At 42.4% G+C, this 27615-nt stretch overlaps 1 protein-coding gene across 1 annotated transcript in view; it reads right to left on the bottom strand.

The window, feature by feature from the left end:
• CUBN (cubilin) overlaps window positions 1-27615 on the bottom strand; it is a 225433-nt gene that overhangs the window by 77440 nt on the left and 120378 nt on the right. The window contains exons 32-42 of the mRNA XM_050937633.1: window positions 18926-19082; window positions 14280-14396; window positions 11718-11831; window positions 10917-11045; window positions 10157-10289; window positions 5702-5907; window positions 5036-5217; window positions 2975-3167; window positions 2003-2200; window positions 1534-1680; window positions 274-464 (exon numbers count right to left, since the gene is read on the bottom strand). Coding sequence (XP_050793590.1) covers window positions 274-464; window positions 1534-1680; window positions 2003-2200; window positions 2975-3167; window positions 5036-5217; window positions 5702-5907; window positions 10157-10289; window positions 10917-11045; window positions 11718-11831; window positions 14280-14396; window positions 18926-19082 — 1767 coding nt within the window. The remainder of the gene's footprint in view (window positions 1-273; window positions 465-1533; window positions 1681-2002; window positions 2201-2974; window positions 3168-5035; window positions 5218-5701; window positions 5908-10156; window positions 10290-10916; window positions 11046-11717; window positions 11832-14279; window positions 14397-18925; window positions 19083-27615) is intronic.

The raw sequence follows: 27615 nt of genomic DNA, 5'->3' as shown, positions 1-27615 counted from the left end.
TCAAGCATACACTGTAAACCTTAAGGAATGCTCTAGCAGATATAAGAACAAACCCAAACAACAATCTTGAAAAAAGCATTTCTCCCTTTAATTCACTGTACCAGTAAATCGGCATCTCTAAATAAAGCTTTGAAAGATAGCAAGACCATTCTAAACGATATTTTGTCACTTTCCTGTCGTTAATAATACCACAACATATCGGAGCCCTAATCATGGGCCAGTATATCCTGTTTCTGGAACCCAGGTGACAACACCCACAGCTGATCAGCTCACCTCCACATAGTCCCCATGGCTGCAAGAAGCATCCTCGCTCTGAACTTCGAAGGGTTGCTCAAAATGGACAACGATAACAAACCCACTGGTAACCAATACATGCCAGGAACAATTGAGATTGGGAGCATAGGCCTGAGGATAGTTGGGGGATGTGATCACTCCCCTGTCGGCATGCAAATAGCCACCACAACCTGAATGAAGGGAAATGAGATAAGGAAGAAAAAATCATCTTAAATTATTACAAAAATGTCTTCAAAATCACTGTGATAAGCCAAACGCTGAACAGTTGTGTGGGATGTGCATTAGTGGACATCCTGAATAATCTGCCCACTTCCAGGCCACATGCAAGTCCAGGCTGCATGCAGACACACAACAAACAGACCTGGCTTATTAGTATGGCAGACAAATGAGTAATGCATTGTGCTTGATGCATGTGGGGAGGGGAGGCATAGGTGTCTTTATGCCATCTTTCCTCATGCGTTCCTCTCAGTACCAATCCAGGGGGCTGCTGTACCCTGGCCCCCAGTACAGTTTGTAAGTTGGAGCAACCTCAAGGCTGTCCACTCAAGACACTGACATGCCCCTCCCTGCTCCTGCCCCTCTTGGAATGCACTCTACAGCAGTCTGTGTGTTTGGGGAGTGGGGCGGTCAAAACTGCTCACAAGCATCTGGCTGCAGCAGAGGATTTCCATATGAAAGAAGAATCTTCAACTGTTGCCATGAGGCATCTTTGTCCTTGTGGGGCCTTAAAAGGGTCCAAGGATCTGGCCCTGTATCTATTTTGTGTGTGTGCTTGGATTCATTTATTTGCATCTTCAAGTCGTAGGTTCCCCTCCCTTTCATTTTCCGCTTCCCCATCTCTCAACAATTGCAGCTTGTTTTTTAGCTAGCACCAGCCTTCATATTTTCTGAGTATATTTTGCAATTCTTAACCACAATTCTTAACTGTTGTAATATTTCTTCATGCGCTTGTACATTTTCCAGGCTACAATATTTGTTTTTCAGGACAAAGGTGATTTTCAGATCTGAGGAGAGTTTCATAACAGTAGAACTCTGGACAAGGGACAAAGTTTACCTTAAGAACATGTGTTCTTGGAATATATGAACAGATGCTTCATGCAATTACTTGGATAGATTGCTGACAGTTGTGACAGGTAGCTATGCTAAAAATGTAGGCTATAACTACTTCCTTCCTCATTCAGCTTTTAGCAGCAAGACAGATTAAAGATACATTTGGAAAAAAAAAAACCCACAACTTACTTTTGTGATAAGAAGCATTAAACCCAGCACCAGTGACACTTGCATCTGTGGTGAATTGAATGAACAAGGCCTCTCCAGTAGATCTTACTGGCCCAGGTGGGTCTCGACCACATATGGTGGCCAGCACTGGGGCAACGCTATTGTCTCCTAAGGTTAAAAGAGGAAATATCAGTATTAAAAATACCAGAAGTCTTAATTTTTTAACAGTATTTCAGTCAAAGTTGTTCATACATTTTTCTGGACTATCACCAGCTTGTGTTGCTTGTTGCTTGATATTCGCCCGCACATAGCTTCAGCACAGAAAAATATTCATTTTGGAACAGGTTCCTGTGACTGATAAACTGAAGCAAAATTTGATTTTTCGGATGTATTTATTTATTTTAACTACACACACACACTAGACAAGGATTTTTATAAACTGGGGCTCTCTGTGTATTTCACACTGTCAGACGGTACCAAGATTTCTCACCATCTCTGATGACAAGTTTGTCGTAGTTGCATGAACTATGAGATTCTATATCTAGGGCCAGGATGTTGAACTCTACAGTGGATTCTGGAGCTCTGATAAGCCAGGTACAGACGGCAAAATTTCTGTAGTTGCTGGGCCAGCCTGGTGAGAAGAGGAATGAAGGGGTTTCTCCAGTCACAGCAACACCACCACATCCACCTGCTGTGCAAAAAGAAATAAACATTAAAAATCTTATTTTATAAAATTATAAGTGTTTCTTCTTTATCATCTAATTTGACAGTCCCTCACTGAACACAGTATGAAAACAACAATGGTGTTATATGTCAATACAATGTTAGTACTTCTGCAAGCACACTCAGGTGTTGGTTTGAAAAATAGGAACCGTAGCTGGCACACAAGTCTATCTTAACTTTGTCCAGTTTAACTTGCTCAGATACAGTAGATTCATGTTCTCATTTCTTACAATAGGTAGATCTCTCACACAAGAGATATATATTCATACTGAACTTCTTTTCCTTTGCTTATAGGATATTTTGGATCAAGCATGTCCTATATGTCCCTGAAGGTCTGTGCAGAGTTGAATCTCAGGGTTTCTAAATGGCATCACATGAGCTTGTTAGTCATCTTCCTTATGCAAGTGACAAACCCTCCAAGAATATTATTTCAAGGAGGAAACTTTTCCATGTAAGCATGCAAAATATTTGTCCCTCCTAAAAGCCAGAAAGGGCTTGAGAATCTTTAATCCCTCCAATGAAGCCTGAGCTTCACTTTTAAAACAACATAACAAAACTGCATTTGGAGGGAGGTACAACAATACAAATCAACAAAAATAATAATGATGATCAGTAACAATGGTAACACAGGTCTCCCCTGCATTACACCAGGCACCCTTTAATGGGAACAGGATTTAGTGCCTCACCAATGTTATCACTTTTAACAAACTAACCAATAGTGCCATTTTCAGAGACAAACCTCTAGCAATGGTGTACGTAGTGGCTGGAGAAGCTTCCATTGCATACCAGTCCAAAAGGAAACCCTTTCCATTCACAGAAGAATCAGACTGGAACTGGACTGTGATAGAACTGCCAGAGGAGATGAATGATGAAGGGACAATACCACAGTATGTGGCGATAAGATGGAAATGGGTGCTGGGCCCATCGTAGATCTATAAGGAGAAAGAGAAAGCAGAGCAGAAATGGTATTTTTCTGTCCCTACCATATCCAGCAAAGTAATGGAAAAATCACTGTTACTATGGTTTTAATTTTGAGTGTTTGGGGCCGGTTAAGCCTGACAGTAGTGAAAATGAAACCAGTGAAGTGTAGCCAACGTCACTGCAAAGTTCCTGGTGCTGGCACCACTGTAAACTGGACTCCTGAGGAGGATATTCCCATCTTCAAATAAATGAGATAGAACTGAAGCTTCAGCCCCCTAATTCCATTGTAGATAATAAAAGATATTGGTAACAGCCCTTTTGTTTCACCCGCTACATATGGTGCTTCCCCACCAGAAGGATCAGTACTGAAGCCATCAAACTCAATTCGTTGCCCATTACAGACTGTTCTTCCAACACATTAACTGGCTTTTCATCTGTAAAACACCACTGGTGTACTGTTCTTTGCTGAGGAAGAAATAATAAAATGCATTCTTCAGGAAATTTCTTTTGATCCCCATAAATATTTTAAGTAGCACTTTGCAAGCCAAAAATTTCAATGTGTTCAAGATGCTTTTGTGTTACTAGCAGTTAGAATCAACTACGTAGCCCCAAAGTGAACGCAAGACAGAGAAGACTGGAAAGAAGATTCAAAATATTAGCGTATGGATCAGCTCCTCAGCTGGTGTAAATCATCATAGCTTGAAGCTAATGGAGTTATGCTGATTTATACCTGCTGAATATCTAGCTCAGTGATTTGAGCATCAGGAACTTGTTAGGCTCAATGGAAAGAAAGAAAAAATAATCCAGGTTGTTAAAATATGAGACAAGATGGAAGGAAGAGAAGTAACATGTGTGTGTTAGTGAACTACTTGTAAATGTCTGGTTATAAAAGGGGATTAAATCAAAGGCCAATCATAGGATCAACAATCATAGAGAGGAAAACAAATTCTGAAAAAGAGTCATGCTAATGTAAATTAGAGAGAGAATCAAAGCAGAGAAATGATAAACGGGATGCATGCAGTATGTTACTGTTGTTATTAGGCTTTAGTTTGCACTGTGTTTCATAATGTTTTTAAATATGAAAGCTAAATTCATACCTTATTGGAATCACACCATGGCCGCATTTGGCCCTGATAGCCTGAAAAAAGGCTAAAGTCCAGATTATGACTTGGACCACAAAACCATGCAGAGGAGAAAGGGGGAGTACCAACTAGTCAGTTCAGCTGAGTAGATAGCAGGTGATGTAACTTGCTACTGGTATAGGCCGGTAACAAATTATTAATCCTCCAGAGCAAAGAAGAATCAAGAGCTTGTTCAAGGCTGTGCCTAAAGGCACAATCTAGCCCTATCATATGATCCTTCCCATTGACTGTGGCCAAAAAAATGTTCAAACTGAGGCGAGGCTTCTATAAACACTTACACAAGTGTAAAAATAAATAGGTGTCCATGTTTCCAGGATCAAGGCCTTAAATTCCTAAAGTTAATATTTAAATCCACATTTAGGCATTTACATAAAGGTGGCTAGATTTTTGGAAGTGTCAAGTAGATAAATACAACTCCTACTCTTTTCAGTTGGAACTGTAATGACACAGCATTTCTGAAGCTCCTGAATTTGAAAATGTTAGGTTGTGCCTTTAGTAACTTATTTTTGTCAGCCTATAAAATGTTTTAAATGCCCAGCTGGGCAATATCTGATGTTGCCTACTAGTGAGGAAACGTGCATGTAACACTATCTAGAGCCAGTAATTATTAAAAAGGAATGAAGGAAAACAAATGGCCTAAACTGGACCTTTGAAAACACTTCCCAAGCCTCATTTCACCTGCTTTATTCATTATTTCTAAGACAATTTATAAAATGAATCTACCAAAGTGACCTCACCTTTAACTTGTCATGAGAGCAACTGTTATGATCTTCAATGTCCATCTGCAGGATCTGACCATGGATAACATGAGAAGCATTGACACTTATCGTCCACTGGTAATTGGAGTTGTGAGGGTAGTTTCTGGGCCACAATGGAGAAGCAATTTGCCCACTATTTCCTACGATATCATTCCCAAATACTGAAAAACAAGAGGGAGCCTACTAATGATAATGTTTCTCACAACAACTTAATTTTAAAGAGTAAACTTAGCAATTGGGTCAACGAAGGCCCATGGAAGGAAAATGACTTGTCCAGGGTCAGCCAGCAGGCCAGTGGCAGAGCCAGAAAGAGAGCCCAGGTATCCTGAGTCCCAGTCTTGTGCTCTACTAGGCAACACTGCCTCTCTATAATTTTATTTCTAATTCTGACATCCAAAATATACTTATATAAAATGTAGTCAGGCATACAAGAGCCTTGTGCAGTCATGTTACAGATAGGGCAGGTATTCAATAACATTTTGTGTACATTTTAAAAATATTTTGGGTGAAATCCTGGTTCCATTAAAGTCAGTCAGAATTTTGCCAGGATATCATCCTTTATTTTTAAATATACCATTTCCCCTTATTCTTGAAAGTGCTCTGAAAAATGATAATTTATTTTTCAGTGAAATAATATTTACTTACAGTGAGCAAAATTGGCCCTAAAGCCAACATCACTGCCTGAGCCATCAGAGACAAATTTGACCCACAAGATGTGCCCAATGATGGACGTGTAATTCAAATGTAAGGAGTCCCCACAGTATCGTCCCACCATCTCGCCCGTGTCATTCCCTTCGCGAATCTCCAGATAATCCTTGGTGCAGCCTTCACTATTTCCCAGCTGGAATGTTCTGTTTGAGTTGCAGAAAGCAGAACCATTAAGATTATTGTACATGTATAATAGAAACACACTGCAGAATCTGCCATACTAGATCAGACCATTCATCCAACTACAATCTGATGTCCTTCCCTTCAGCAATGGACAATACTAACACTAAAAAAGAAGCAACCCCTCACCCCAGCCAGCCAAACAACAAAACCCTTCCATAAACCATAATACATGTAGTCAATTTTGCAATGCTGTATACAGTGGAAAAATTCCTTCCTCACCCCATATATCTTCAATTTGCATAGCTAAGGTTTCATCTCTTAAAGAGTTTTTTGGTTCTCAAAAGCAGTACAAGGTATTTGACATGCCCATGCTACATATAGTAGATTTTTTGTATAGTGTTGAGGTTACATTTAAAGTCATATTGGATATATAGAATAGTGAAACATATGAGACTCAAAACTATACTTATATCACTGTGCATCAAAGTGTGCCCACCTTCATTTATCTGAAGATTTCCAGTGCACTCTCTGAGGTTGAAGCAATTTCAAAAGGCCAAATACTTACTTGAAGTTTATCTAACATTATGAAATCTTATCTCCTCTTCTCTGTACCTTCTCCACCTTTTTTACTTTTAGGGCTTCAGATATGCCAAAGCCCCTTCCTACTCGCTCCATTTTCTGCAATCCACTTCACTTTGAATACTTTTATCTCTTTCTGTCTTTTGTTTGCTGAGCATGAGGTCAGTTGAACTCTGAGGCTTTCCCATCATCAGTGTGCAGTCTAAGTCAACAATAGGGATTATCAGGCACAGTGGTTTGCAACCTGGGTTCCACAGACCACGTCTAAGATTTCCAAAGGGGTCTGCACCTCCATTTGAAATTTTTGAGGGTTTCTCAACTGAAAAAAGGTTGAAACCTACTGGTCTGGAGGGCGTAAGATTGAGAATCGAGGGACCAAGTATTTGCTGAGCTCTATATGTAGAGGAGGACTCATAAGCAGAAGATCCATTGCAGACTGCAAGGGCGTGAGAGGCTGTGACCAAAAGCACTGCTGAATTCCCACCCTACCACCACTATAATAATCTTCATACAAAATGTGCCTTATGAGGTATCATTTGAAAACTAATAACTCACTGGTCAATATCATGGTGAAATGGATGTAGCAATATTGTAAGTAAAAAGTTATAAATTCTCCCTGTATGATGTTAGTAGAACATGTTCAAAACCAGAGAGTCCTGCCTAGGCAAAAGTTGTTAAATAGGTCTGTCCTAAAAATGGGAATGTGTGTTTACCTCAGTTTACATATAAGTAGTAAACGGGGCCAGCAAAACAGCAGGGGCCGCAGATGGCAGGAAACAGAACAATTTGCATTTTAGCAAACACAAGTGGGGGAAGGAAGAGCATGGAACTTCCTTCGTTACCAGACTCCACATTGCCTTCCTCACTTCAAAGTTTCACTGGACTACAAAAGAAAGGGGCACAACCCCAAAAGTTCTCTCTCTGTCACCTAAGAAGTGAAAGGCACCAGTATCACCGGGCCTGTGGGAGACATCCTGACCAAGGAAAGGGTCAGTCACCATCTTGCTGGAAGACTGTGAGTGAGAAAGGCCATCTTGAACAAAGCCTTGAACCAAAACTTGTTGGATTCATTTTTAGATGCATGTTTTTACTTTTATTTGCTGGTAACCATTTCTAACTTTATCTCTTATACCTGAATTCACCTCAAATCCTCTCTGCTTCCATTAATAAATTTGATCTATTTTTAATCTAAACCAATCCAGTGCAGTGTTTAAACTGGTAACTCCAGTTAATGTAACAAACTTAAATATTTACCTATTACAGGGGCAACAAACCACAATATCTGAACAGTTCAGGAGAGAGCTTGGCAGTGCAGAAAACACATTTTTTGGAAAATCTGTGGTTGGGGTCACCCTGAAAGTAGTAACCAAGACTGGTAGAAGGCAAAGTGGAGCTGTGGGACTGTAGATGGACTGCTGGGATCAGAGCTGCTGAACCAGGCTGTCTAGTACACAGACACTCAGGGTGTGCCCTGCATGCTGGTAAGCTGGTTGTGAACAGCCCAGGTTGGGATCTACAATAGTAAAGCACTGTGAGGTACCTAAGGTCATGCAACAGGCAGTGACACAATCCTCACTGGTCTGGATTGCATCTTGGAATGTGACAGCAGCCTACTGGAAGTGGCCGGGAGATCAGGGGAAGTCAAGTAGATGTTGCATGGGCCAGAGGATCTTGGTGGAAGTTATGAGGAGTTGCTTATTAGAACTAGAGCTGTGTAATGTGTTTGCCTCATACCAGGCAAAACTGGAATGAGACTATGTGAACATACCTCCCAAGAAAGCACAGCTAGCTCTCCTAATGGGAGCCTGGGCTGCTGTGGGAATGGGTCTATGGCAAGGGATGTGGGGAATCTAGGTGGATTCCTGACTAAGTCTACTTGTACAAGTCTGGGCTTGTATAGTTTTTCTTTGACTTTCAACTTATGTCTCCAGGTTTGTGTGAATCTCAACCTCAAATAAAGTCAAGGGTTGAGCTGCACAGAAAACAAAAAAGAAAAAAAAAGACAAGGAGGTTCAACCAAATGTATGTGATTGTTAGTAACTCCCATTAAAACTGAACCAAATCCTTTGAAAGAGATTTTACATTAGTGCAAAAAGGATGATCAGGTTTGGTCTGTTTTTTAAATTACTGTGTTCCTAGATCCCTAATTACTGCACCAACTGATAGGAATGCTAAATAGAAGCTAAAATGTCACAGCATTTCTTATTGAGTTATGTTGAATCAACCCAATATCCTTTTCAAAAGCCAGTCATGAATATAGCAATAAGGATCCCAGAAAGTGCCTTCTACAACTAATGCACAAATATCTCTGCTTTCAAATTCTGGTCACCCATCCCCCCCTTCCTTCAGGCCTGAATATATCCATATGTCTCCAGTGTACAGACCCACTATGAAACAGTTCCAACTACCCATATGGATACACTTTGGATTAATTTAGAGAAAACCCTCAACTTGCAAGACAGGCAATTTTGTAAGACCAATATAAAGATGATGAATTCCTCATGGCAAAGAAACTTTATAAAATCCCAGTATTCAACTAACTAAAATAAATATCTCCTTGCTATAGACTGCCCAAAAATCTCCTAGCATCTCTTGATTTGGCCTTTTGGTTACATGAAACTAATGAACAGGGATTACATCCACTGAGGATCACACGTTATAATTGTATGTGTATTGCACTAAGTGTATCTGGTTCACACTATACACTTGTTTTGGTTAAGAAAGTTGCTATTTGTTATTGTTTTTAGCAATTAACTTGAAAAATGTTTCTCAGATTACAGTGCTTTCACCCCATTTCTCAGAGGAAGAATTTATAACAGTGTGTCCATTTCAGTGGATAGCAAAGCAATGTTTCCATGATAACTACATCATATACAATAAGTATATTTCTGGGCGTGTGTTACTTGTACACTATAACTGCAAATATAAATTCTAGTGTTGCTTTTCTTTTCCAACTGACCTGCTCTGTCAAGGGTCAATATTCTGTTTCTTGGCACCAAACAATGTTTAATGCCATGAAATAGACAAGCTTAGAAATTAACATGATGGGCAAAGAGTGGCATAACTGCATCTTGTTAAAGTTATCTGGATTGTTTTCTGGATCATACATAAATTTCTGGTCTCATATCTTCTAAGGAAAGTACTTAGACAGGAATGAAGGTGTACTCCTAGCAAGACTCACTTAGTTCCTGCTTTATCTTCATCTTTGTGATTTGACATAGCTGCAGAAGTAAATCTGAGGCCTTTAATTCAACATGAAACCAATTATTGCAATTTATTAAAAATATGGACACTTTATACTCTCCAGATATACAGTAGTATGAGATATCTGCCAATAACCAAAAAGGTATTGAAAAGGTTTTCATTTGCAAAAAGGTCTATAAAGACAAAAGATGCAGTGATGCTGAATTTCCTCTTGTTCATGAGGAACCCTTTAGCACCCCATGATACTCTCCGACAATGCATCATCTAGTTATATAATATTGTATAATGTCCCTAATATAAATGATGACCAATAAGGGAGAAAACTGACTGTAAGCTCCTGTGGCCACTGCTGTGTTCTCTTTCTAACTTATTTTGGACACACTGCTACAGTTTTTCATGCTGGTAATTACATTTCCTACTAAACACAGTGCTTCCTTCCTGCAGCTCCATTAAAAGGGTGAACAATAACCCTTGGAACGGATTTACATGAAAGACAGCTGAAGCCGGTTGCCAGGGGAGCTGACAATCTTCCAGATACATTCAGCGTTCAAAGGATAAGATTCAGGATAATTAGGACTGTTGAAGGCTCCTCTGTCCATGTGGAAGATACCGCCACAGGCTGAAATGAGAAAGACAGAACAGAGACTGAAGACTACATGGAAAAAATACCTTGGGTAGAAGTGGGCTAACTCACTAAGTCAGAGGGAAAAAACGTTGAAACAAAAATGGATATCCCTTTCTCCCCATTTGTTAACTTCTTGGCATCAGTGGACAGAGCACTGGTTTAAGATCTCCAGAAGGAAATCCCAGCTTCAGGAATCAAATCCTCAAACATGCCAAATCCAGTAAGGCACAGAGCTGGCTACTGATAACTTACAGATAAAAAGGAAGGGCCCAGCTAGCAGAAGGAGTGAAAGTGCTGGGAAATTTGAGTTTTGTCGAAGGTTTGAGCTGTCTCTCCTTGGGATGGCAGACCTGGAAGCACACTGAGGCAGCAGTTTTCTCCATCCGTAGGTGGAAAAGGTACTTTGTGGCTCACACTGGACAGGTTCTGTAGATAACTATGTACCACTCTCTTTGGCCAGAACAGAGGGTCAAGGCAATATGAGATTTTGAGTGTCGTGTTGTTAGGGCACTAAAGAATAGAAAGGGGAATCTGGGAGGGCTTCCTTAAAAAAATCTATTGTTTAGGTTACCAATTGCTTTTCTACCAGCTTCAGTATGGGGGCTTGCAAAATCAACTTACATGACAATGATGCAGCACAGGTAGCATGGAAGCCTCTGGCAGTTCTGGCATTACTGGATACAAAATTTACAACAAAGCCATTGCTGTAAGAAGTGACAGGTTGTGGCATAACAGTGCCACAGTAACGGCCTGAAAATCAACAGCAACACAAGGAAGTGAAATGTTATGCAGGGAGTATAAACACTGGCCTCGTTATCTAGTGCAAAACTAACCCTCAGATGCTAATACTTATATCAGCTACTATTAAAACAATCTTTTGTTTGTGGTTTACAATCCTTGGTGAATGCTGAAAGCTCCTCGATTATGTAACATTATGTCAACCTAGGCCCCAGGACGCTCCTCCAAAGACTGAGACTCACTGGTGATCCTGGAGGGCATTCCGTCCACACTGAGATGTTAGCATCCAGCAGTTTCAATAAAGCGACACTGTCATAGACCACTCCTGCCAGAGGGACCCCCTTACAGGGAAGATCGAAGCATGGAGAAGATCATTCTATTGTTTGTATTGTATAAATTCCTGCATGGCACCCTTAGTGCTTTGGCAGAGAAAAACTCTAAGCTCTTCAGTGCAGGGGTTGTCTACTCTGTGTTTAGACAGCACCTAGCCCAGTGGTGCCCCATTTCCCAACCCCACTCTCCCATGATTCTATGATAATAAACATTAATAATTAATAGTGAAATTATCGAACTATATAAATATTATTCAATCTTGAATCTCACTCATCTCATCACAGCTTTGACCCTGAACATAAATAGTTGTTTTAAAACAATCGAGAGAAACAAGAAAAAAGGCTACAGTACCTTGAAGAGGAGCCTCATTGTTATCCCCTTCCAAAATCTCGACAAAGTCCATGGTACAGTTACTTCTGTCGCCTTCAATATCAAAGTCAGTGAAGGACAGCGTAATGTGGTTGACTGTTAACGGCAAAGAATAAAACTTAAGGGAAGGTTTTGCATTTCGCATATAAATAATTACCTAGGCGTACAGAGTGGATTTTTAAGTTCTATTTTCATTGGAGACAATGGATAGCAAAAGCTTAAGTGTCAGTTTTCTCTCCCTACGTCAATCAGTGAACTAAACTGGTGTCTGTTTATTGATCATGAAGTAGAAAATCAGAGGTAGCTTGTTTATTGTTACATAGAGTAAGTATGATGGAGATACTTATACTTATTGTAAGAATACTGTAAAATTTTTCAGGATTTCGTGACACTATATTGGACAGTACTCTAGTGCAATCTGCTTCAGATTTAATTACTAAAGATTTAATACTTACAGATTTTTTTTAACAACCTAACATCTTTGTAATTATATGTTGAATGATACCCAATAGACAATTCTGCAGCTATTTTAAAATATCTCATTTCTGCTCTGATAAGCCCAGGAAGTCCTGTCCCTTGTGATCTATAGTATAGAATGCTATGAAATTCAAACAGGATTTGCCCTGCTCCAGGCTCACAATTAGCTGGATCTTGCATCACTTTTCAAAACATTCCATATGTATCAATCTGACTAGTCAAAGGGCCATTCATTAGCACCTTCCGCTATGCTCATGTGAAATTGGATTTTCCACACTATGATGCTTTAGGCTACATGATGAAAAGGAGGACTTGGCCCTCAGGATTTTTGACGGTCATACTGCTTTTTGTTTGTTCATTATGGCCACTTTCTTCCATAATTGCTCAGGAAGATGAGAATAGCAGCTTGCCTCACAACTAGTACCTGATAATAATTGTTCCTAATCTAGGAGTGTTCTTATGTCTTGAACAGGTCCGAGAGAGAGGCCTGTGATTTTAATAATGGGAAGATATATGTGGGAGCACTATGAACCACATTTGGAGTCCTAGTACAAGTGGGGCAACTCCATTAACTACAATGGTTCCACGCACATATACTGAATTTGGCGCACATTTTTTTTCTAACCAGGCTAGAAATAGTAAGCTATAAGGAAGTGAAATCACGCACAGAAGGGTTGCATTTAGCAGGGTACGACTGAGTGGCACTCAGTGGTATAGTCTCTGCTGTTCTATTCTCCCTTTTTGTGTACCAGTAGAATCAATCAATTACAGCTAGCCATGCTGGTCCTCAGGGTATAAAATTAAAAGTAAATCACTGTGGGCGGTGAAAGTAGGTGACTTGTTGACCCTCTCAGTACAAATAGAATAAGAGGACCCTGCTGTTTCCTGCCAATGGCTAAATCCATTTTTTATGTCCACGTACTGTCAAGATGATTCTAATACTATGTGAACTGCATAATGAAGCCAGATATACCTGCAATATATGGAGGAATCTCCATGATACATAGAGGAATGCTCTGATTCTCATTTATACTAGTTATATACCAGTGTAATTTATTGGCTCAAAAGAGTTACTCCTGATATGCACCAACGCATGTGAGAGAAGAATTGGGCCTACAGTCTCCCCCACAGGACAAATAGCATCCTAGAGAAAGATGCCTTTGAAGATTTTGCACTTTGTAGATCAGAGACAGTTTTGAATGACTTCTTTTTTCTTGGATTTCCATCAGAGTGTATGTTTGTACACCATATCTCCTTTTATTTTTCTCTGTCTAATTTACTAACGTGTGCATTGGCAGATAGATTTTCATTTTATAACCCCTCTGTCCAGATGACTCATAATGTTTTCTAAAATTCTCTGTTTGGGCTGAAATGTTCCATGGTTTGTGATAATATCAGGTGAGCATCAGAGGTATATTGGCCATCATGAAAAGTAAATATTTACCTACAATTACTGCACAGTGTTATCTGGGATACCATACTATTTCCCTATTCTCTATATTGGGAAATGGCCCATTCTAACAGATAATATTGGGTGATTGTTGGAAAATTTTGTCCTGTTAATCACAACCATTGTAAACCTATGTCTACAATTAGGAAAATCTGAAGACACACCTATGCATATACGATTTATGTTCTCCTATTTCTGATTTTTGTTCTCCCATTTCTGCTTTAGTTTAAACTTCTTATTAAAATAACTCCCTCCCTCTTCGTGCCAAAAAGACAATGACCAGATACCAGCAATTCTCATATGAGTCCATAGGTTGTCTCATAACAGCTCTGGCTGCATATCATATTCAGCTACACAGCCTACAATTCAGCCCTCGGGTCTCATAAATCTGCCAGGATAACGAAGTTGTAAATTGTTTTTTGTTCTGTTTTTCATTAAACCCTAAATCTTTTTACAGCAAAATTTAGTTTCTGGCAGATTAAGAGATCCTCATTTTCTCAATCTACCAGGAGGCAGGATTTCCTAGAGAAGAAAGGGAGGAATTTTGCATTGTTACCACAGCAGAGATGAGAACATTAGTCATCCAGCAAGTTTCCCACAGAGATGTTTTTACTTACATGGCTCCTGGGCCCGAATAATCCAGCTGCAGTTCTGATTGTCTGGATACTTGGCAGGATACAGAGGAGAGGAAATTGCTGCACCAACTGAATCTGTCTCTATGAGGCTTCCGCATGCTTTAAAATAAAACACACACACACAGCACATATATTATATACACCTTTGACAACTCTAGTGAGCTAGGGAGTGATAAAATGGATGCATCAGAACCCAGAATGCTCTTGTCGACTCTTTCAGGGACTAAAAATTAAAATCTCTGAAGCAGTTAACAAATAACTTGTCAAAAAGGGCCAGTGGACTGGATCCTCAGAAGCAGCCACCCTTGTGCGGGGATCACTCAATGTCAGGATGATGCTCTAATGTAAGTCAGAGCAACTAGAGGGCTGCTCTTATCTAAGCCAGCTGCTAAAAACCTCTACGGGCCATGGTCAGGTTTTAGGGGAAGCCCCAGTCATATCCTCATTACCCTATTCATATGTCTAGGTTGGCAGCTGGAAGGAAGGATGGTATAGGAGCTACTGAAATAGCTCCATGCTGCACAAGGATCCCCTGGCACTTGCAGGCCCCTCTCCCTGGATCCTCTTGGGTGGCTGGATCAACTGGGCCTGTGCTGTAGGAGTGAAACTTGTGCTTCTGCATAAACATATGGACTGAGCTCTTTATGTTGTGCCCTGCCCTAAAATGCCTTTCCAGACCTTGCTGCTGAGAGCCTGCAGAATCACCAATCTGTGGGTTTGGGACAGAGTTAGGATTGGGCAGGGCCGGCGCTACCATTTAGGAGACCTAGGCAATGGCCTAGGGCGCCAGAATTTTTTGGGGGGGTGCTATTTTGCCAGGGGGGCGGCACGCGGGTCCGGTGGACCTACCGCAGTCACGCCGGCGGACGGTCTGCTGCTGGAAAGGCTCCGGTGGAGCTGCCACAGTCATTTTGGCTTCCACGGGAGCCTTTAGACCAGCGGACCGCCCGCCGGCATGACTGCGGCAGCTCCACCGGAGCCTTTCCAGCAGCAGACCGTCCGCCGGCATGACTGTGGTAGGTCCACTGGACCCGCAGGGGGCGGCGAAATGGTTGTCCACCTAAGGCGTCAGAAACCCTGGCGCTGCTCCTGGGATTGGGCCTGATAAATTCCATCCCTTGCTCCCTATGGTGATGTCTATGAGCAGCACCATGCCAGAATTTATCTTTTCAGGCGAGTTCCTAGGAGCACTGAGAAACACTGCTGAGTTTGACTTGCTTTCAGTGCTCTGTCTAGTACAGGAGTACTATTTGTTCTGAGGGTGAAAACCTCCCATTGAAGGCAATAGTAAAATTCCCATTTACTGCAGTGCAGCCAGGTTTTCCCCTGGAGCGTTTCAAGTCCTAGGGTATGTCTACACTACGGGATTATTCCGATTTTACATAAACCGGTTTTGTAAAACAGATTGTATAAAGTCGAGTGCACGCGGCCACACTAAGCACATTAATTCGGTGGTGTGCGTCCATGTACCAAGGCTAGAGTCGATTTCTGGAGTGTTGCATTGTGGGTAGCTATCCCGTAGCTATCCCATAGTTCCCGCAGTCTCCCCTGCCCATTGGAATTCTGGGTTAAGATCCCAATGCATGATGGGGCAAAAATAGTGTCGCGGGTGATTCTGGATAAATGTCATCACTCAATCCTTCCTCTGTGAAAGCAACGGCAGACAATCATTTCACACCCTTTTTCCCTGGATTGCCCTGGCAGACGCGATAGCATGGCAACCATGGAGCCTGTTTTGCCTTTTGTCACTGTCACTGTATGTGTACTGGATGCTGCTAACAGAGGAGGTACTGCAGTGCTCACAGCAACATTCATTTGCCTTTGCAAGGTAGCAGAGATGGTTACCATTCCTATTGCACCGTCTGCCATTGTAAATTGGAGATGAGATGACGGTTATCAATCATTTTATACCGTTTGCAATTGGAAATTGGCGATGACGGTTATCAATCATTTTATACTGTCTGCTGCTGTCATGGGTGCTCCTTGCTGGCCTTGCTGAGGTCGGCCGGGGGCACATGGACAAAATGGGAATAACTCCCCGAGTCATTCCCTTCTTTATGCCTTGTCTAAAAATAGAGTCAGTCCTGCCTAGAATATGGGGCAAATCTACTAGAGAGCCAGAGAGCACAGCTGCTCCGGGTCAGAGCCCCAGAGATCCCAAAGAAATGATGAGCTGCATGCCATTCTAGGGAGTGCCTCTGTAACAACCCCACCCGTTGCTTCCCTCCTCCCACACCCCTCCTGGGCTACTGTGGCAGTGTCCCTCCATTTGTGTGATGAAGTAATAAACAATGCAGGAATAAGAAACACTGACTTTTTAGTGAGATAAAATGAGGGGGAGGCAGCCTCCAGCTGCTATGATAGTCCAAGGAGTACAGAATCTTTTCTTTAGACACGAAAGGGGAGTGGGAGGGCTGATGGAGCTCAGGCTCCAGCTGCTATGATGAGAACGGTTACCCAGCATTTTGCACCGTCTGCCAGGAATGACAGGGAGTCATTTCCATTTTTACCCAGGTGCCTCCGGTCGACCTCACCGAGGAGCACTCACGGGATGATGACAGTTTTCCACCATTTTGTACCATCTGCCATCAGGAAAGGAAGGGGAGGGGATTCTGCTGTTAAGTGCTGCAGCACTGTGTCTACCAGCAGCATGTAGTATACATATGGTGACACTGAAAAATGGCAAGCAACAATTTTTTCCCTTTTCTTTCCCGGGAGGTGGGGAGGGGGAGTAAATTGACGAGATATACCCTAAACCACCTGGGACAATATTTTTGACCCTACAGGCATTGGGAGCTCAGCCAAGAATGCAAATGCTTTTCGGAGACTGCAGGGACTGTGGGATAGCTGGAGTCCTCAGTCCCCCCTCTCTTCCTCCATGAGAGTCTATTTGACTCTTTGGCTTTCCGTTACACTTGTCACACAGCACTGTGCTGAGTCCCTGCTGTGGCCTCTGTCTATGATAGCCTGGAGATTTTTTCAAATGCTTTGTCATTTTGTCTTCTGGAACGGAGCTCTGATAGAACAGATTTGTCTCCCCATACAGCGATCAGATCCAGTATCTCCTGTACGGTCCATGCTGGAGTTCTTTTTGGATTTGGGACTGCATGGCCACCTGTGCTGATCAGAGCTCCACGCTGTGCAAACAGGAAATGAAATCCAAAAGTTCACAGGCTTTTCCTGTCTACCTGGCCAGTGCATCTGAGTTCAGATTGCTTTCCAGAGCGGTCACAATGGTGCACTGTGGGATACCGCCCGGAGGCCAATACCGTCGATTTCCCGGCCACACTAACCCTAATCCAACATGGCAATACCGATTTCAGCACTACTCCTCTTGTCGGGGAGGAGTACAGAAACCGGTTTAAAGAGCCCTTTATATTGATATAAAGGGCCTTGCTGTGTGGATGGGTGAAGGGTTAAATCGCTTTAAAGCTGCTAAATTCGGTATAAACGCGTAGTGTAGACCAGGCCTTAATCTCAAATATTTCTCAGAAGCTTATTGAATTATCAGTTATTGGGCATGTTTGTGTTTGTATAACTAGTCCGCATCCTACCACCAAAAATGTTCTGTCCTTTTTAAAAACAAAAAAAGTGTATGCATCACAATATGGCATTTTATTACATGTTCACACAAGAGTGGGAAATGCAATGTTATTTGCCAAATACTTTCTCAGTAATATTGTTTAACAGTACAGAGGCCTGGGAATAAGGGACAAAATTTGGATGATATTGAAGAGCTGGTGTGGTTATCGAGTGATGAACAATGTAATGTGCTAATAAATCGTTATGTTATGCAAAAAAAAGTAACATCCATTACAAGCTGTACGTTATTACTATAACTGTATAATAAATGTTTTCTAATTTATTTTATACAACGTTTCTTATTTTTAACAGTATTATTTTTTTCCTGCACTGCACAGAACAGTTTCCTCTGGGAGAAGGATGCACTGAATGACTAAATAGGTCTTTTCCATCTCTAATTTCTAAGGGAGAAGTATAGATTGCAAAATTTTATAAAGGTTTTCCTTAATGATAAAGAAGAAAAATGTTATCAATATGCTGAACAAATACAGAGTGAGATTCAGTGCTACTCTAAGAGGTACAGCAGAGAACTTGCAGCTCCGGGGACTCTAAATCACCTTTGCATGTGTTGTTCTGGGGGTTGGAGAGGCCCCTCTTTATAATTCATACAGCCCTGGGGGCCTGTCTAAATTATGACAGTCTCCTTGCACTGCCCTATGAGCTGCAGCCCTACCCTTGACACATCCTCTACACCAGAGCTTGCAATGGGGTCTTTAGAAACTGAACTTGCAGATGTCTCTCCAATGCCTATGCAAGGGGAATCCTCCTCTCATCCACAAGCATGACTTTTAGGGTCCCTTTATGCTGCTCCGGCCCTTGTGCCTGGTGTAAAGATGGCAGAGCAGGTGTGCGGATCTCACCCGAAATCAAAATATTTTGGTTTGAACTATTCTGAAATGAAAAGTATCTCATCAAATGCCCCCTTAAAGCCACATGGCATATGTAGAGACATTGACACTGGATATAACTTGTCCTGAGAGACTGCACTTAGTAAAAGAGTAATTTGTGATCCGCAGAAAGGGTATTTATGTCATTGAGGAACTTGCCTTCTGTAAAGTGAGCGCTGAAACCTCTGTGCTGGTTGCTGCTGTTGGAATGTAATCGGATGAACATAACATTCTGGGTGGATGTGATGGGACTGGGATGCTGGGCACCACACAGTTTTTCAAGAAGTGGGGCTTCACTGTCTGAGCCATCAAACACCTGTATAAAGCAGCAGTGTGTAGAAGGAATAATTAGAGCTTCAGATCAATACACGTGTCCATTTCCCACCAAGTGTTCATTGCATTAGGCTTTTTGGAAAATGTTTGTTTATGCACATATAGTTTTGGTCTTTTGGAAATTGATCTTAGTTTTAAAACCCTTCTGTCTATCAGCTACAGTACAGTAGGCTCTGTGCTCATGAAGAGAATCCTGTAGCACATTTACCTCTTAATAGGCTCAGCCAAGAAAAACATTAAGCTGCAAAAAGTGGGAACTGGCAATAGCTGTCCTAAAAATCACTGAGTTCTGTCATTCAAGATTTGTTATGCAACTAAAGAAATTCACCAGCCTTATGGCAAAACTGTCCAAATCTATTATCCCCAAAGCAAAACAGTACTCATCAGAGCGAAGGCACCTGGTTTTACATGCAGCAGAATACAAGAAACAGTTCCAATAGTTTCTAAAATGTTGTCTAATATTTTTATAAAATAGTTATTTTTCTGTACCATATGAATTATCTGCAGAATATATCATGCTTACAAGTCTGGTGGCCTTCCCCAAGGCGTGTTGATAAAACGTTCATATCATATCACGCTAACTATCATGTATTCCATATATTTCTATCTCTATACAAAACTCATTGTTATGGAAGCAACCCAGGAGCAATGCAAACCCACTGGTGAACCCACTTCTAAGTAATGCAACCATTCCAGACTTAGAACCCTGGGTCTACAAAACAGTGGCAAATGACTCATATTTTACTGCATATATGTTTAATACCCTCCCCCTCTCCATTATTCTTTCCTCCTTATGGCTGAAATCCAGAATAATTTTTACTCAATCAAAACCCAAGTTTTGCCTCAATAAGGACTCAGGATTTGGTCTTAAATGTATGTAAGTTCCACTAGCATCAATGAGAGCTATGAATGTGTACATAAGAATAAGAAATCTCAGCCAGAGTTTTCAAACATAGGTCCCTAAAGTTAGGTAACTAAATCCATATTTTCATGCTTTACTGTGGATTTTGGTGCCTAGCTTAGACACACCAGTTTGGAAATGTACTTAGAGAAGGAAAGAAAAGAGAGGGACAGGAAATGTTCAAGACCTCAGCACCAATTGTGAGAGAGGTGCAATAATATACGTTTAATATACAATAGATTTAGCTGAATCAACCAGGTGGACTATTTCAAAACCATTTGCAAAAGTGTAACTCTGCCCTTGGTGCTCATGCATGCAACACGGCATGCATAAATCATCGTGCACCAATAAAAAGGATGCAAGTGTCATAAACAGATAGCTAAGGGTTAATGTCTCTTTCACCTGAAGCACCTGACCAGAGGACCAATCAGGAAACCGGATTTTTTCAACTTTAGGTGGAGGGAATTTTGTGTCTAAGGTCTTTGTTTTCTGTCTGCCTGCTTTCTCTGAGCTTTGGAGAAGTAGTTTCTACTTTCTAGTCTTCTGTTTCTAAGTGTAAGGACAAAGAGATCAGATAGTAAGTTATATGGTTTCTTTTCTTTGGTATTTGCATGAATATAAGTGCTGGAGTGCTTTAATTTGTATTCTTTTTGAATAAGGCTGTTTATTCAATATTCTTTTAAGCAATTGACCCTGTATTTTGTCACCTTAATACAGAGAGACCATTTGTATGTATTTTTTCTTTCTTTTAAGACCTGTTGAAGTTTTCTTTTCTGGGAAATTTCAGGGAAATTGAGTCTGTACTCACCAGGGAATTGGTGGGAGGAAGAAATCAGGGGGAAATCTGTGTGTGTTGAATTTGCTAGCCTGATTTTGCATTCCCTCTGGGTGAAGAGGAAAGTGCTTTTTGTTTCCAGGACTGGGAACGGAGAGGGGGAGTCACTCTGTTTGGATTCACAGAGCTTGTGTCTGTGTATCTCTCCAGGAGAACCTGGAGGGGGGAAGGGAAAAAGGATTATTTCCCTTTGTTGTGAGACTCAAGGGATTTGGGTCTTGGGGTCCCCAGGGAAGGTTTTTCAGGGGGACCAGAGTGCCCCAAAACACTCTAATTTTTTGGGTGGTGGCAGCAAGTACCAGGTCCAAGCTGGTAACTAAGCTTGGAGGTTTTCATGCTAACCCCCATATTTTGGACGCTAAGGTCCAAATCTGGGAGTAAGACACGGCATGCATAAATCATCGTGCACCAATAAAAAGGATGCAAGCAAGCAGGAAGAAAGATGGTTTTGCAAGACATCACTTAATTTCACCACAAGTGCTTTTCTTCTTTTTTAATGCGAGTTGGAGAGAGATTTTTTTTGCTTCCTGTTTGTGGTCTGCCAAATCAGGAAGCAAGAGACAACAGAGGCTTGACTTTAACTCTAGACCAATTGGTTTCTAGTTGACACTGAATCAGAATTAAAAAAAAAATTAAAAAAGAGAAGCCACAAAGGAAAATACTGGCTACTGTCACTGTGTGTCCCACCCACAACAGCTCTTGAAGATCAAGCAAGCATGATTAAGAGAAGCAGTCCCACTGTGGCTGCTTGCATTGGCTACATCATTTAGAACCCTGTCATATGCTGGGAGTGGTGCTGATATTTGAATTTATCAGCGTAATCTCATGACTTGGGGAGGAAGGATGATCTAGTGGGTAGGATACTGGCCTGGGACCCAGGGGAGTTGGGTTCAATTCCTGGCTAAGTCACAAACTTTGTGTGTGACTCTGGTCAAGTCATTTAATATAGCCTTTGCCTCAGCTTCCCATCTGTAAAATGGAGAAAATATTTCTCTCGCTCACAGGATGTTGTGAGGATGAAATCCATTGATGTTTGTGAAAAGTTCAGCTATTATGACGACAAAGGCCAGATAAGTAAGTACGTAGAAAGAATCAGATGACACCACACGGTTAAAAGAGATTTTCCCATTTCAAATATATGCTGTGCAATCTACGAGGTTCTTTAGAAATGCTTAGCAACGCTGTGCTACAATTGAAAAATAAAACCTTTCTCCTGATACTGTAGCACACAATTTAATTTTCCATCCTCCAATGACAGAAAGTACCTTCTTAAAATAATAACAAAAACCAGTATTTTCAAAAGGGCAACATACTGAGATGAGCAACAGATGACAAGCTCCCTGTTTAATCCATCCACACACACTACTTAGCTGATACTGTTTTCATGAATAAAATATTTGCCTCCTGGCTCATCACCTTGGCCGGCTCTGTGGGGCCTTGGGAGAAAGCATTAAATGTACTATAGTGTTTAGACAAATAAGTAGCTGGTAAAGAGGGCCATAATAACCTTCCATTCCACCTTTTCTTATCTTCTAGCTTCCAGACAGAGTCCGATCCTTAATATACAATATGAAATGTTGAATGATTCTCTCTCTGCACCTGTGTTCTGTACATTTCTCAACTTAAATCAAGCTGCATGGAGTTAAAAACTGTAATGTTAATAGAAACAGTGACTAACCGAGTGACCCTCAGCAATTAAGTCACCTCCCATCTCTATACAGTAGTAATTAGATTTTATCGACCACTGGAGCTGAGGCCAGCTACTACATTCCCAGACTGGAGAGAGAGGGCTGAAATTTCAGTTAGCTTAAATTAGCATAGTTTTTGGCTTCATTGGGGTTATGCTGATTTATAACAGCTAAGGATCTGGCCCTTAAAATGGAGACAATTACAAGGCTGCTGCAAGGGGAGATTTATAGATGAGTAAAGTAGGAAACTAATATTTTGTACCAGTAGCTCATTAGAATAACGAGGACTCTCTGCTGATAATGCCATGAGAGGAGTAGAGAGTTGTATATGTGCTTCCTAAATCAATTATATTTGCTGCTTGCAGACGGCTTTCTTGAAGATAGTAAGGTCCCCTTCTTCAGAAACCTAGCAAAGAATTCTGTTCCTCACATCTTGTTAAAATTCTGATCCAAGTATTAACCCAACATAAACAACACATATATATTTCTATGAAGTTACAGCAACTAAATATTCAGCAGCAAAACTGTATTTTCTGACCACACTGTTATTTATTACCTTGAACTGTTTTGTAAGGCATATTTTGATACTGAGGATGGAACGGAACGTAAACCACAGTTTTAAGACAATATGGGTACATCTACACTATGGGATTATTCCGATTTTACATAAACCGGTTTTATAAAACAGATTGTATAAAGTCGAGTGTACGCGGCCACACTAAGCACATTAATTCGGCTGTATGCATCAATAGTCTGAGGCTAGCATCGATTTCCCGAGCGTTGAACTGTGGGTAGCTATTCCGTAGCTATCCCATAGTTCCCGCAGTCTCCCCCGCCCCTTAGAATTCTGGGTTGGGAGCCCAGTGCCTGATGGGGCAAAAATCATTGTTGCGGGTGGTTCTGGGTACAGCCTCACCTCTCCCTTCGTGAAAGCAGCAGACAACCATTTCGCCCCTTTTTTCCTGGGTGAACTGTGCAAACGCCATAGCACAGCAAGCATGGACACTGCTCAGATCAATACCTCAATCGTGGACGTTGTAAACACCTCGCGCATTCTCGTGCAGTCTATGCTGAACCGGGACCTGCAAAGCCAGGCGAGGAGGAGGCGGCGGCGGCTACGGCAGCGCGGCGACGAGAGTGATGAGGACATGGACACAGAATTATCTTAAACTGCGGGCCTCTGCGCTTTGCAGATCCTGCTGGTAATGGGGCAGGTTCTAGCCATTGAATGCCAATTTTGGGCCCGGGAAACAAGCACAGACTGGTGGGACCACATAGTTTTGCAGGTGTGGGATGATTCCCAGTGGCTGCGAAATTTTCGCATGCATAAGGGCACTTTCATGGAACTTTGTGACTTGCTTTCCCCTGCCCTGAAACACCAGAATACCAAGATGAGAGCAGCTCTCACAGTGGAGAAGCGAGTGGCAATAGCCCTCTGGAAGCTTGCAATGCCAGACAGCTACCAGTCAGTCGGGAATCAATTTGGAGTGGGAAAATCTACTGTGGGGGCTGCTGTGATGCAAGTAGCCAAAGCAATCATTAAGCTGCTGCTACGAAAGGTTGTGACTCTGGGAAACATGCAGGTCATAGTGGATAGCTTTGCTGCAATGGGATTCTCTAACTGTGGGGGGGTGATAGATGGAACCCATATCTTGGCACTGGAGCACCAGGGCACCCAGTACATAAACCGCAAGGGGTACTTTTCAGTGGTGCTGCAAGCACTGGTGGATCACAAGAGATGCTTCACCAACATCCATGTGGGATGGCCAGGAAGGGTTCATGACGCTCGCGTCTTCAGAAGCACTACTCTGTTTAAACTGCTGCAGCAAGGGAATTACTTTCCAGACCAGAAAATAACAGTTGGGGATGTTGAAATGCCTATAGTTATCCTGGGTGACCCAGCCTACCTCTTGATGCCATGGCTCATGAAATCATACACAGGCAGCCTGGACAGTGGTTAGGAGTTGTTCAACTACAGGCTGAGCAAGTGCAGGATGGTGGTAGAATGGGCATTTGGCCGTTTAAAGGCGCGCTGGCACACATTACTGACTTGCTCAGACCTCAGCCAAACCAATGTCCCCTTTGTTATTGCTGCTTGCTGTGTGCTCCACAATCTCTGTGAGAGTAAGGGGGAGACCTTTATGGCAGGGTGGGAGGCTGAGGCAAATCACCTGGCCGCTGATTACGTGCAGCCAGACACCAGGGCGATTAGAAGAGCACACCACAAAGCGGTGCGCATCAGAGAAGCTTTGAAAACGAGTTTCATCACGGGCCAGGGTACGGTGTGACTGCTGTGTTTGTTTCCCCTTCATGAACCCTGCCCCCCTTTATTGACTTCTTCCCTGTAAGCAACCCACCCTCCCCCTTTGATTACAGCTTGCTTAAGGAAATAAAGTCACTATCATTTAAAAATCATTTATTCATTACTAAAAAGTAATTATAAAAAGAGGCAGAGAACTGACAAGGTATCCCGGGTGTGGTTTGGGAGGAGGACAGGAGGGAAGAAAAAGGCCATTAAAACACATTTCAATGTAATGACAGCCTTTTGGTAGGACTGTCCATGGGGGTGGAGTGGGCGGGTACACGAAGCCTTCCCCCACGCGTTCTTACACGTCTGGGTGAGGAAGATATGGAACATGGTGAGTGGTGAGGGTGGTTGCACAGGGGCTGCAGCGGCACTCTGTGACCCCGCTGCTCTTCCTGAAGCTCCACCAGACATTGGAGGACATCAGTTTGATCACACAGCAGCTCCAGCGTTGCATCCTGCCACCGCTGATCTTCCTGCCGCCACCTCTCATCTCGAGCGTCTCTCCTCTCCTCACGTTGGTCCCTCCTCTCCTCACGTTCACTGGCATCTTTCCTGTAATTTGATACCACGTCCTTCCACTCATTCAGATGAGCTCTTCCATTGCGGGTTACTTCCATGATTTCCGAGAACATTTCGTCTTGTGTTTTTTTTCCTCCGCCTTATCTGAGAAAGCCTTCGGGATGGAGTAGGGAGGCTTGAAAAATGTGCAGCTGCATGAGGGAGGGAAAAAAGGGAGAGAAGTATTTAAAAAAAGATACATTTTATAGAACAATGGTTATACTCTTTCACAGTGAACAACACTATTCACCTTACATAGCACATGTTATTTCACTACAAGGTCGCATTTTGCATCTTAATATTGAGTGCCTGCGGCTCTGGTGTTACAGATCTCACAGACGCAGGTCCGGCCATCAGAATTCAGCTTGCATGCGGCCATGGTAAGCCATTGTCTTTTGGCTTCTCCAGCCTTTAGATACACAGTGCCCTCTGATGCTTCTTTCCTGTTAACATGCAGCAGCAGAAGCCAGCCCCCCCACATCCAATTCTCTAGGATGATTGCTTTACCCCTCCCCTCACCGCATGGCTGGTATCATGGAAGATCACTGATATTCACCCCCTTTTCCTCCCCCCACTGAGTGGCTGGTAGCTGGGAAGATTCCTGCTAGCCAAACGCAAAAAAGCTCAGCGCTATCCTTCCTCCCCTCCCCCCACTTGGCTACATGCAAGGAAGGATTTCTTTTAAGCAACAGCCCAGGAGGAAAATGGCCAGCTCTGTCCCCTTAATTAAATTCCTGAATTTCAACCAGGTTACCATGAACGATATCAGTCTGCTGAGGATAACAGAGTGAGATAAAGAACGAATGTTTCTTGAATGCCAGCAATCACCGGGACCATAAGCAGTTAGGCTTTGCCATGCAATGATACCCGATTACTTGCTACATGCATGGCGTGGTAAAGTGTCCTACTATGGTGGACGGAACAAGGCTGCCTTGCCCAGAAACCTTCTGCAAAGGCTTTTGGAGTACCTCCAGGAGAGCTTCATGGAGATGTCCCTGGAGGATTTCCACTCCATTCCCAGACATGTTAACAAACTTTTCCAGTAACTTTACTGGCCGCGAATGCATCCCAAGCCCTCATGGCAAATCAATCATTAAAAAACGCTTTCTTTTAAACCATGTTTTATATTTACAAAAGGTACACTCACCAGAGGTCGCTTCCATGGCTTCACTGTCTGGGCTAGTGGCTTGGGAGGACTGGGAGGGTAATTCCGTCTGGGTCACAAAAAGCTCCTGGCTGTTGGGCCTAACGGAGTGCTACGTGATCGCTGCAGTGTCGTCGTCCTCTTCCTCCTCATCTTCCTCCTCTGCAGAATCCTCAGTCATGGTTGAGATTATAACCCCTACCTCGGAATCCACGGACAGGGGTGGGGTAGTAGTGGCGCAGCCCCTTAAAATTTCATGCAGCTCAGCGTAGAAGTGGCATGTTTTCGGACCTACCCAGACTTTCCGTTTGCTGCTTTGGTTTTCTGGTAGACTTGTCTGAGCTCCTTAACTTTCGCTCTGCACTGCACTGAGTCCCTGGTGTGGCCTTTTTCCATCATAGCCTTGGAAATTTTTTCAAATGTTTTTTCATTTTGTCTTTTGGAACGGAGTTCTGTTAGCACTGAATCCTCTCCCCATATAGCGATCAGATCCAGTACATCCCGTGCGGTCCATGCTGGAGCTCTTTTTCGATTCTCAGGAGACTGCATTGCTACCTGTGCTGATGAGCTCTGTGCGGTCACCTGTGCCAATCAGAGCTCCATGCTGGCCAAACAGGAAAATGAAATTCAAAAGTTAGCGGGGCTTTTCCTGTATACCTGGCCAGTGTATCTGAGTTCAGATTGCTGTCCGGAGCGGTCACAGTGGTGCACTGTGGGATACCGCCCGGAGGCCAATACCGTCGATTTCCCGGCCACACTAACCCTAATCCGATATGGTAATACCATTTTTAGCGCTACTCCTCTCGTCGGGGAGGAGTACAGAAACCGATGTAAAGAGCCCTTTATATCGATATAAAGGGCCTCATAGTGTGGACGGGTGTGGCATTAAATCGGTTTAACGCTGCTAAAAATCGGTCTAAACGCGTAGTGTAGACCAGGTCTAAGTCATGTAATGCTCGAGTTTCTCTATCACTTAGGAAAGTTAACCGGTAAATATACAAGAACTGAGATTCCCTAATGCATCTTGCTAGCTGCAGTAGTAAAGGAAGATTATTCATCTGTTCAAGGGACTTTTAATCAAA

The sequence above is a fragment of the Gopherus flavomarginatus genome, chromosome 2 (genome assembly GCF_025201925.1).
Source record: "Gopherus flavomarginatus isolate rGopFla2 chromosome 2, rGopFla2.mat.asm, whole genome shotgun sequence".
Taxonomy (NCBI): Eukaryota; Metazoa; Chordata; order Testudines; family Testudinidae; genus Gopherus; species Gopherus flavomarginatus.
The sequence above is the reverse complement of the archived record's forward strand: the minus strand, read 5'-3'. Positions and strand labels throughout refer to the sequence as shown.